General features: G+C 39.4%; 1 protein-coding gene across 4 annotated transcripts in view; it reads right to left on the reverse strand.

The window, feature by feature from the left end:
• Positions 1–12,304, reverse strand: part of CMSS1 (cms1 ribosomal small subunit homolog) — a 222,473-nt gene that overhangs the window by 9,182 nt on the left and 200,987 nt on the right. For 3 of the 4 annotated variants that reach the window (XM_041463954.1, XM_041463951.1, XM_041463955.1), the window contains exons 2-5: positions 11,189–11,289; positions 6,473–6,544; positions 3,353–3,482; positions 642–701 (exon numbers count right to left, since the gene is read on the reverse strand). In XM_041463954.1, the coding sequence (XP_041319888.1) occupies positions 642–701; positions 3,353–3,482; positions 6,473–6,544; positions 11,189–11,289 (363 nt within the window). The remainder of the gene's footprint in view (positions 1–641; positions 702–3,352; positions 3,483–6,472; positions 6,545–11,188; positions 11,290–12,304) is intronic. The other variant, XM_041463956.1, reaches the window with a different exon arrangement.

Genomic DNA, 12,304 nt, shown 5'->3' on the forward strand with positions numbered 1-12,304 from the left:
AATTACTAGAGTACATGATGAATGGTAGCCAGCAGCAAGAACACACATGCTGACTCCTTTGAGGTCTGGAACTTTGGCATCACTTTTGCATTTAGTCATGGCTGAGAAACTGGAAAATGGAATGCCCAAAATAAATATAATACAGAAATATCACATAACTGAAGAAACTAGATAAGCATTAACAATAAACAGTTTTTAAGGTGATGAGCCTATTGTCTTCATTTGCCACATATGGCAATTTTTATCAGAGAAAATAATCTGCAAAGAAACGTTTACCAGACCAGAAGTTCTACATAAATATACAAGAGAAAAAAAAATTACTTGGTTCATGTCAGCAGCCAGCTGCAGGACTTTCATTCTAAGATAATACATACACCTACTCATGAAGCCACAATAAATTACTGACAAATAATCCCTAGCAATTATAAGAAAGCCTAGAACATTCTTGATAACAAAAAAAGTGTGATAAACTAAATAAGAGCCAGAAAAACAATACCTGTAATTAAAAAAAAAATTAAAAGCCTTAAAGTAATTAATATTTCATAATAAACAATATTTGGAGCTACATATAAAAAATGCAGTAATATTGTCTTAATAATATTTTCCATACAACTGTCATCCAGACCGACATTTAAACTCACTTTCCTTCAGGTATGAAGAAAAACTGTGGGTAAGATCATTGGCTGGCAAAAAGGAGGAGTCTGAAAACATAAAGGAAAAAATATTTTTGTTGGTGTGTTTTAACAGCAAAGAGAGAACATATGTTTGCAGCAAAACCACTAGTTATGTTGACGAAATCCCACCTTCATAAATCCATCACCAATAAATTACCATTTCTGAAACAAAAATTAATGTAGAAGAAACTTTGTATGGGTTAAATCAATGAAGGTAACACCTCTGAATTGCAATTTCTTTTTTTTCTTCCAGCCTGAAACCTTGAATACTGGGCTGCTGTACAACTGTGATCACATGCTTTCAAGGAAGTTTTCATATGTCTTTGCCACAATGAATCAAAGCCTCAGCCAAAAGCCTTACACCCCTAGATTGTTCCTCCAATGTACCTGTGATGAAATATGTTTGTACATCCCCCAAATTATTCATACTGTGCAAATGCAAGAATCTACCAATAATTTACTTGTCAGTAAGTTTGTTCACCTTCTTTGTGGCAACCCAACTAACTACATCAACCCTGACAGCAACATCTCCACTGCATTTTCAATGCCTTTCTCTTCCTCCATTTCCTGCTGACTTCCTCTTCCGTGGTCACTGTGTTAACTAGCAAGTCTTTTGAAAGCACTCTGTGGCAAACATGCCATTTAACTTCATATAATGGCAAAGAAGATCCTAACAGGTTCTTTGGAAGGTCCTTTCTCATGCCTATACAGAAAATCAAAGTTCTTAAAAAGGTGATTAAAATTCCATGGTCTGAAAACTTGCCACTGTTGTTAAGGGCTGTTTGCCTGATGGAACAATATGCTTTTGCAGAGCATTAACAATTATTTTGTCCTTAAAGACTTACATTTTTATCACCATCTTGCATGAAGCACAGCCCCTCAGGGTGTCCATGGATGTTTGCTGATAGATTTTCTAAACTAAAGAGGTTTCTTCAAAGACATTATTCATGTTCACATGGATCATGCACTATGCTAATGCTGAGAGCATCAATCCAAGATCTTCATCAGAACAGACAATGTGACAAACTTGCTTTGTAGCCAATGCCTGGCTCAAGTCCTGTCTTGCTAAAAGCTTTTATTTTGCACTGATTCCTATTAAATCCTGAGACTGACATTTACTGTAACTTGAGCTTCAAAGGAAATGCATATATACAACTGAAGCATCAGCAGTTGATTTACTTTAAAAATCATGTTTAAAAGATGCATTTGATGCTGGTGGGGATGGGCAGGGGCTGATCTTCTGAATACACAGTCCATTAATGACTGACAGTTCAAGAGGTCCTTTCTGAAGGACACAGCTTCAGTCACTGACTCCTCACCAACAGTGCAGCAACACTGCAGTATTTACAACAGTTTTAAATGGAAGTTTCAGAAAGGGGGGAAGAAACACACAGCTCCAGACTGCAGCAAGAGACCATGCTGACTTTCTGACCGACCCTGACCTTCTGCACTTTGCCAGTGAACAGGAACACACAACTCCAAAGTAGCTGCTTGTTATTGTCTCAGTGCTTTGACGTGAATGACTTGACAGCTTTACAAATTCATAAAACTCCTTGGCACTCTAAGCCTTCAACTCCCAGCAAAAAAATTAAGGAAAAAATATAGCCATCCAACACATATGGAAATGGGTCCCTTCAGTAGCCCAAAGGGCTCTTTTAATAAGAAAGAAACCAAACCAATTTATTATTTCCTAAAAATCTTATATACCAAAAAATACTTAACACAAGCTTTTCAAAGAAATCTATATGGGATTTCTCCAGGTTTTCTTGATCCAGTTACAAAGCTGAGACTGCCCCACAGAAATAAAGAAGGGTCCACCTAGAATCATGGGGATTAAGGAAGAGCACATTTACCTAGAGAGACAGGTTTATGCATTCATAAAGCAAAAGCACTGCTGGACTAGAAGGCTTCTGCATTGGGCATTGGTCACTGACAGTTCAAGAAGTCCCAAGGTGAATGCAGGTTGGTTACCAGACTGCTGCTCTTCATGAGCCCTACCAACAAATAATGGACAGTGTCTCTGTCTGCACAGGAGAGGCAGAGTGTTGCCATCATTTCCAGTGCAACCTCCAACTGACAGAAGCTAAGCGTGCTCTGTCCTGCTTTCTGCCTCTTCTATCTGGCTTTTAACCGAAGGCAGGATACAGGCAAAAAAAAAGGGTCCTCATGGCTAAAATTTGGTCACTTCACACATGGACCAAAGTTATCACCACAATTCATGCCACTCCCTAAAAAACCACTGCATTCAAAATCTCATGCCCATATGAGAATGATGCCTCATTATTTCTTTGTCTATTTCTGTCAGCCCCTTCTTATGCATTGACTCAGATAATCCCAGGAACAAAATACATCCCTCACAGCATCTTGGGAGCTACTATAAGGAATCATAAAATTATTATCAGAAAAGTGAGCTCAGAAATTAACACTTTATAATAAAAGAGATATTTAAACAATGTTTCATTTCCATTCCTCCAAACCACCTCACATTTATTCCAATGAAATTAACATTTCAACTTAAACAGCAAATTAATATACAGTAAAAAAGAAATCTAAGAAAATATTTTCATTAAAAAGTACAACTCAATTATGTCCCAAAAATCTTCTTTCCTCTGCAGAAAAAGAAGTCAATAGTATCATGAAAAAAGCATTATTTATATATTAAATACAAGATAAGTTACCTGACAGCTTTAATTCCTCTATTTCAATCACAGAACGGTTTTCACCAAAATGTTGAGTAAGTAGATTTTGTAGATCTGCAGGGACACCAGGTTTTGGAGCAGATTTTTGCAGAACATCAGAAATCTTCTTCTAAAAATCCAAGTAAAATGGATTAATATGGTATTTCTATACAGCTCTTTGGCTAGCTAACAACACTGTACATAAATGTTCCTCCATATCTTTATATAGTTATATCAGTTTAATTATGGCTTAACTGGGAAAACACCTTACAATGGGACAAGATTCTCTTTGTCTTTAGAGGGAATGCAGACTTCAGATGCAAGCTTGGACAAGACGGTCTGTGAGCCTGAACATTAAAAATCTTGTGCACTCACCTGCAATGCTGCTGTAATAAAAACTTAACTGAAAGCTGTTTTTTGAGTTTTGCTATTGCTACACTTTAGTTTCAGATTGAAAATTCAGCCTTTTTTTCCTCCTAATTTGTTTTAGTTTATTATTCTTAAGGCATAACAACAGGAATCAAGTGATAGTATATGATGTGGTTATATTTTGATTTAAACAGGGTAACTATCTATCTATATTTGGAAGGGAAGATGGTTAGCTATATGCACAGAATACCATGCCAGGATGGTGAAAATTAGTTAAAACAACAGAACCACAGGTCAAGCAGCAGAAACTCACAGCTGCTTTGTTCTCTTACACTGTAATTTTTTAAAAAAAACTAATAATTTTTAGAGACTGAACATGAGTTCATAATGATTGTGTTTTGCACCTTAGGAACTATTAAGTAACAGGTCTGAAGTCTCACTGAAGTGAAAGGATTGCTGTACTGTTTGCCATAATTAAATGGAATATGTGTGTAGAATAGGCCACGGTTCCCACTGACTGATCTGCCAGCACTTAAGAAAAGCAAATGATAAGTATTTTAGAAAACAGCAAATTTGCAAGGATAGAGGCAGTCTGGAGAGAATGACAAGAATGTGATGCCTCTCTAGTTCTTGCTGAGATGTATTTAGATTTTGAAAGGACAGCTCAAGGTTTCTCAGCTGTGTAAGCTAAACTGAACTCATCATGAAGGGGACACATGGTAGCATAGGTCTAAAAGTGAAAAGGAGCAAAAGGATGTGGTAGGATGGAGCAAAAGGGTCTGTATTTTTGAGGCAAAGTGGGATTTCACAGAGATGAGCTGGATCTGGAAGAATTTTTGGCAGCTTTGGAGGAATGGTGGGTACCTTCAGTATGGTAGGCTGAGGTTCAGGACAGCAAAGATCAATGAAAATTTTGAAGAGAAGTATGGCAGGATTTTTAATGTCAGGGACAGACCTTCTTCCATCCATTCCTTCCCTCACTCCATCTCAGCACCCACTCCCACTTCTCTTCCATTCCCCATCACTCTGTTCCTCTTCCCCAACACAGCCCAAATACTCCAACAACAGCAACATGAGGGGCAGAATGCTGAACAGGGAAGAGCCATCTGGGGGCTGCCAAAACAGTGAAGGCAAGGCAAGAGCTGTCTCTCCCATCCATTGCCACTTTGGCACCGCCTGTTGCATCCCTGCTAAAAGCCACCTGTGGGTTTGCAAGACCCCAGATGAACCTTTGACATGGAGGTGAAGTCTTTTTGCCTTCCTCTCAGTCTAGCTTTGGCCTGGTGCAAAGCCCTCTGCAGTCCCTGGAAGACTTTGTAGAGGACCTCTGGCTGTTCTGCAGTGCTTCAATCTGCAACATTCCTTCCCAAGATTCCCCTCCACTTACCACTGTTGTATTTTCCTGCCACGGAACAAGTGTCTTCCCAAAGCACGACCAGAGGCCGTGGAAGCACAGCCAGCCTCTCTGTGAGACCCACAACCAAACCTCTCCATTGTTCCTCCCAACAAACCCAGACGCTTTTCCCCAGCCCTGTCTCACAAGCTGCCTCTGAAATGACCCACATTTGGGAACCTCTGATTTAGCACACAGCAAGACAGAACTATCAGGCTCACTTTACTTGGTACTTCATACAGGACTGTTACGTCATTCACTGTGCCACTTGGTTCCTTCAGAAAAATTATTGCCCTCTGGAGGGGAGAAGCCTGATACAATGAGACATTCTTTAAGAGCAAGAACAAGGACACCTGAGCAAACTCTCTTCCTTCAAGGAGTGCTGTGGGGAACTGTTCCCCATGCAGGAAGTTTTATTATTTTTCTTCCAATTCATTCCAGATCTTAAAAACAAAAGGGGTTTCCCCCCTTTTCCTTACTTTTGGAGACAGCACTTTGTTTGGAAGCCACAGATCAATATAATAAATGTTTCCTAATGGGTTTTTTTGACAGGTTGTGTATGTCAGCTTAGTGGCCCACTGAAAGCAAAGGTGTAAGCAAGCAGCTGCTGTTTGCCTGAGAATGGGGTTTCTTGCTAGGTGGGTTTGCCAGCCTCTGCCATGGCATGCCTTCACTCTGGCTCCAGTGGAGTGAGTACTGCACTTACTGTGCCAGAGCCACATTGAAAGCAAAATCCCACTCTTCCCTCTTCCCATTCCCTGAATGACTAAGAGGGCTAACATAACATAAAAAGGCCACCCCTCAGCCTTGTGAGGGTGCCAACTATTTACAGTCTGTCCCCCTACAGAAAGACAATTAACTTGCCTGGCCAGATAATCTCCATTTAGACTGCAGGGTGTGTTTGTTGTTGTGGGTGAGAATGGAGCACGGCCAGAGGGACAACACAGAGTATTTATTTATATACTTATGCAGAGAGGAGAAGAATGAACAAGGACAGTCCTTGGCTCAAAAGATGTAACAGCAGCTGGAGTCTGACCACACTGTGGGAGTGGGTCAGATTCTGCAGCAACTAAAGTTCCACCTTTCTTCCATACAGTCACCCTTTCCTGGTGGGCAACAAGTGGGGTGTAGACATACACAAACCTTGAGTGGAACACAGACAAAATGCCACAGGTCACGTTGGGAATAGGTATCTCAAGTAAGGTTTAAAAATCAGGAATTTCTCTTCTTCTCTAAAAGAGGCTGCAATATTATGACCACATTACATCTCATCATCATGGGGTTGTCCCCATTCTGCATCTTGTAGCAGCACATAAACCCACTGCCCAGACCCCAAACACACTCTAGGACACTCATACCTTCTTCCTCCTCTTTGCCTTCACAGCGCTCTCTTGCTTTTCTTTGGGCTGACTTAAAAAACACTCTGTAGGCTGCAAAACACATTAAAAAAAAGAGGTAAGAAAAAAAGTCACCAAAGGAAGGCGAAGCTGCTAAGAGGAGATACAGAAACTATAATGCCGGGCTAGGAAAAAACAATTTAAACTGAACGTCCCCACCCGTAGATGGAATCAAATCCTTACAGCTATATGTATATAAAGTAATTTTGGAATTGAGATTGCTGTTGCAACCAAGAGAGGGAATAAAAGAAGAGAAAATTGAAGTGTTTAGGGTGTAGTCATAGTTCCATAAAATGGTGAAAAGCAGGTTTTGATACATTAAAAAAAAATCAGGAGGAAAAAATGAACAAAATCTACCACTAAATTTATATTTTTAATATCTGCTGTTGTGAATGATAATTTTTCTAAACTTTGCCAATAGTGTTCTAAAATAACTGGGTCTAAGGTGAGCATCCAGACAGTAAAAATAACATGGAACTGGGCAATATTATTTAGAAACAATCATGCTCTGAAGTTCCTTCTACACTTGTAATGCAAAATTTAGGAAAACATGTTTCAAATTTGTCCTACCCCATTCTTGCTTTGACTTTTCATAGCAGGCAGGGTCAAATACACACAAGAAAAATACATGGTGCTATCATTAACCCTCTTTTGTGCCTGAGTGAAGAGGCTGAATTGGTCCATTTGTACCAGAGTCCCTGTTCACATAATCCAGGGCTAGCATTTGACCGTAGCCACCTAAAATTGTCCAAAACAGAGGAAGCAAGGCACAGACTTCTCTTGTTCTGAGTGTAGCAGTTCTCTTTTCTTTTGCCTTCTTGGGGCCTTCTACCTAATGGAAGTGCACATTTATCTACACAGATAGGCTTTGGAACTTAACAAGTGACTTAATGAAGAGCAATGGCAAAATAGGCTGAGCTGCAGCAAAATGCTCCACACCACTGTGACACATTTGGCTGCAAAACTCTGCTCTTGTGAGAAAATGTGGAGAAGACTCATCACACAGAGCATTAAAAAGCTCAGGAACAGCAAATCCAGCACTCCTCCCTGGGGAAAGCCTGAAAGAAAAGTATCAGCAGGAAAGGGAGCCTAGCTGAAAGTCAGAGAGAAGCTGCTCCTTTGTTGCCTTGGGAAGGCAGCTTCAGTCAGGCCAAGAGGGACAAAGGAAAGGTAAGAGGAGTTCCGAGTATCTGGGCCTTTCTGAGCCCTCCTTGCACTGCCCCACCTTAACACTGAAGGAGGACACTTCATGGCAACCGGTGCTAAATGACCCAACCCAGCACACTCCTGCCTTTCCAAGCCCACTCTCACAGCCTTATCAGAAGCATTTTTTGAGGTTTAATTGTTCATATTATGCCTTCATTTCTCTTTTCCTCCCCACTCCCCTTGCTAAATTAGCTATTCAAACAGGTAACCACCACGCTCAACACAAATAAATGACCTCTTACTTTCTGTGCTGTGACGCAGCCCCAGCCACTGCCCTTTCCAAGGTGGTAGTATTGTACAGCCGTGGCTCTGAAACTGGTTGAGGATTGAAATGAAACTTAGGAATTACCAGAGAAGGTTTGGCTGGGGACATGCTACAGCTAAGTAGCAAGTAAGCAAAGCACTCTACAACTACGGCTGGAATGTAACACAGCCTGCATCAAAACCCATGGGAAGTTGTGATAGGGATTATATCTTGCCTCAACAACAGAAATCTGTCCCTATGATTTTCTCAGGTACAAGCAAAGATTACCATCACTAGAAACGATGTGAAGGGAATGACTGCAAGTGGAAACTCACTTTAATTAACAAAATTGTTCCAGAGTTAATATAAGTTTTTTGCTTTATTTTTGGTTTGTTGCTATTTTAAAAATCTCTGTCCTGACTCTGATTCAAGTGTTTTTAAAACACCACCATACATTTCTTCATTCCTATCCCTACCATTAGCATTCCCAGACACTGAGACTGAAACAGAGCTACCCTCTGCTCTACTCTTACACACCCCAGCTGTCCATAGATACTTAAAGGCCATTAGCCAGGTGTTTTAATAATAAATTTTATGTTCAACATCATATTTTATGCAGAGAACAAGCCTTTGCACTGCTTCAGTCAAGGGCTACCTACAAGCAATCAAAAAGTCAGAGAAGGGCCAACATGAAACTCTGTCCTCCAGCAGAGTATGATGGTTCCCTCTCCCAGTGGTGCTTCCAGCATACTGAAAAATATCACTCATTCACTTTGGGCCCATTTCTGCCTTCTTATACATCATGAACTGCTTAACATAACTCTGCAAACACTTCCAACTCATATCTGTATGAGAAAAGAATGAAATGTGCCACACAGCTGAAAAAATTTCTCTGAAAGAAAAAATTTCTCACTGCTAATCCTTCTTTCAAATATTTGGAAGTACCACCAAATGCCATGGCTTCTTTTTTGAAGGCAGTATGTAACTCTTTCTTTCAAAAGCCACAGAAACAGCAGGCAAAACAAGCACACAGCAGGTTTGTAGTCAAAGCCTTGCTTCCTTAGAGAGAAGCATGTTAAGACTCAAAATTGCCTCCTTTACACTGCATATATATATTTAGGCATAGCATATTATGCCTAAATTATTAGCCCAGCAATAGTAAATCCACGTTATTCAGACATTAAAAATAGTGACATAAAAAGAGAAATTTTGTGGTGGTGAATGGCTGTAAACTTATGCGTCTAAAATATTTCAGCATCTGATCTATCCTGAACTTCTGACCCTTATCCAAGCATTAGTTCCCTACCTACTCATGCAATAGCTCTTTGCATGCCACCCTTAAGAAAAGGTCATTTGCATGCTTCTCTTATGCAAGACACAAAGCAGACAACCACTGTTTTTTGACACGGCTCCCTCGTGTTTTTATGCTATTTTTACATGGAAATTCTTAAAATGCAGAAAACAGGAAATTTGTGCCGAGACCAGTGATTTATGAACTAAAATGTTATAAATTCCTTGTTTGTTAATCATACACAGAGTATAAAATATTTGCTGTATTATATTTCTAACATGCTTTTTTTCTTTACACATTGCCAAAGGGATGGGAAATTCAAATGTAGAGTGAAAACAGTCTTGCATGTGTGTGAAAGTTTACATTCCAGGTCAGCCACATACTCTGACTTTTGGAGTTTGTGACAAAGCAAACACATCACTGCATCACTCAGACTGGAGAGAGATCACTCATTCCACTGTAAGCCCGAGCACAGCCTGCAGACTAGGAACATGGATGCTCATAACTCTGTTGGGTTGTCTTGTGGCAGGCTTTGAGGTGTCAAGTCTATTGCAGAACAACTTCCAGCCTCTGAATAAGGCAGCATGAGTAAAATGGGTTTTGTTATTTTCACCAGAACTACAAAACCACCAGCTTTCCATAAATAACTCTGAATTGTATGTCTAAAAGATGGGCAATAACCCATCCATGAGCTCCCAAAAAGCATTTCCCTCTTGCAGTTTCACATCTAAACATCAAATTACCTGATTCCAACATGCAGGCGGATATTCTTTATATGACAGAAAGAGCAGTGGCAGGTGTTCTGCTACAACTGAGCAGTGCCAGGCAACCTTGGTAAGTAACTTGTGTTGGCTATCCTTTCTAAGACTCTCACAAAAAGAGTCAAGCAACCTTTCCAAACAAAGTGTCTTAACCTACTTCTAAATGCATTAGTGAAAATGGTGATAAAAGGTGGTTCCATAAGAATTCTCACTCCTCAGCATTTGACCCCCTGGCAGAGGATGTACAAAGGCAATACAGCTTTCTCCTGTATCGCTTGGTTCTCTTTCCTAATCAAAACATTGATCTCATTCAGATATTTGGATCACTTCACCTTTGGTCTCTTTGGAAAGACATCCAAAAAGCATAGTAATTGCTACCATGTTGTTTACACTTCTCTGTTACAAAAAAAGAACATCCCTGCAAATGGCTTTCACTTGGGCAACTGCCTAGGCATTACAGAGCGAATTTACTATTGACCTCGGGGTCAAAATTGATATCCATAACCTCAAGGAGAGATAGCTTCCAATGTAATTTTAGCTCTCCGACAGCCACTCAGTCAATTCTCCTGGGTGGTATGAGGAAGGCAGAACAAATTTACCTTCAAACAAGAAACTTCATAAAATCAGCCAACCTCTAGATGACTTTTTCCCTCAAACTGAGGTGATGCTGATGTTCCTTGGCATACTCCACGTAATGCTGAACAACACAGTTCCTCTTGGCATTAAATGAAGGTTTTAGCAGTCCAAGGGTAAGAAAACGTCAATCCATGAAGACCTAAATTCTTTTTAATTTGGACCTTGAACTGGGGACATGCTTGGGGACATGCATCTGTATAACAAGTAAATATAGCTTTCCAGACTTTGTGTGTGCAGGGAAAGGGAAAAAACTGCAGGGAAGGATACTCAGTAGCACCATCCAGGCTTGTACCACTGGACAATCACTTTGTAGGACAGGCCTGGCAATCTCAACTCACATAAAACAAGTGTGAAGTTATTGCTGAAATGTTCTAGAATGTGATCATTTCCAAATAAGGCAACATAATTTAAAAAAACCCCAAAAAACATGAACAGATCAGAGAGACTGAAGAAAACTGTACCTTTACTGAAAAAAGGACATTATGTTTCCCTATGTGTTATCATTGTTGTGCTAAACAATTACTTAATAATTTACAAACCTGCTTTCTTTTCTTTTTCACAGCAGGTTTGGAATCTGAATCTTGACATGTTGCTGTCCTGTTTTCACTCGCTTTTTCAATAGCTTCATCATCTGAAGGATCTAATCAAAAACAAAGAAGAGTTCTTGTTACTGTTTTTCAACTCCATCTATCCATCTTTGCATTCAAAAACAGGCATAAATTTCTAGATGAAAGGTTGTCACCATAATACAATCTCATGATAAATACAGCTGGTAACAAATACATTTTTCTTGCTAAGTTTGCTGATACTTCTTTCAAAATAAAGTTATTTCCTCCTACTAAAACAAGTCTTGCAGATGAAGGGAAAAAAATCCATGCAAACACATAAAAAAATGCACGAAATCCCCATTCCAAACTCCCAAATGCCTTACTGACACACATTAAAGAGGAAAAATTACAAGACAGGTATAGTGTTCTGTTGCATAAAAAATACTCACACTTCCTGCAAGTACATTTTAATTGTGTCTCTTACTTCAGCAATAATTAGACAAAGGTACCACTCCCAAAGTTTGAGCAGAATGTCCACAAGACTAAAACACACCTACGTTTAAAAGACCACTAATTAAATGTTGATGTCTCTACCCATTCTGTTCTTCATCTCTTTTATCTACAGAGAGACTTTGGGGAAAAAATAAATGCACAGCAACAGCTCCCTCCAACAGTGTTATAATAGTGCTTTAGATGTATTCAAACACAGACTTTTCTACTGGGGACTGAGTTACTTCCCTGATTATTCCCAGAAGTGTTTGCATCCATCAAACTGAATTAATTCAACTTCTGTAATTGGAATATAACTGCCCAACAGGTATTAAGTCATTATTGCAATCTCCCATATTCCAAAGCTGTAAATTCACAGCTTCAAGATCAAGTTATTTATTTGAAAAAAGAGGAATAGAAGGATTTCTTTAAGCATCATCTGAAGTATAGATGATATAACTGTATCTATGCATCATGAGCTGTGAACAGAGTAAACTGATGGCCAGAGAACATGAGAGAGAGAAAATCAATTATAGCTGGTATTTACAAATTCCATGTTGAAATAACTAATTACTGAAAAAAAGGTAAGTGAAAGGATACGTGAAAAATATTCAAAAG

The sequence above is a fragment of the Pyrgilauda ruficollis genome, unplaced genomic scaffold (genome assembly GCF_017590135.1).
Source record: "Pyrgilauda ruficollis isolate IOZ18807 unplaced genomic scaffold, ASM1759013v1 scaffold17, whole genome shotgun sequence".
Classification (NCBI taxonomy): Eukaryota; Metazoa; Chordata; class Aves; order Passeriformes; family Passeridae; genus Pyrgilauda; species Pyrgilauda ruficollis.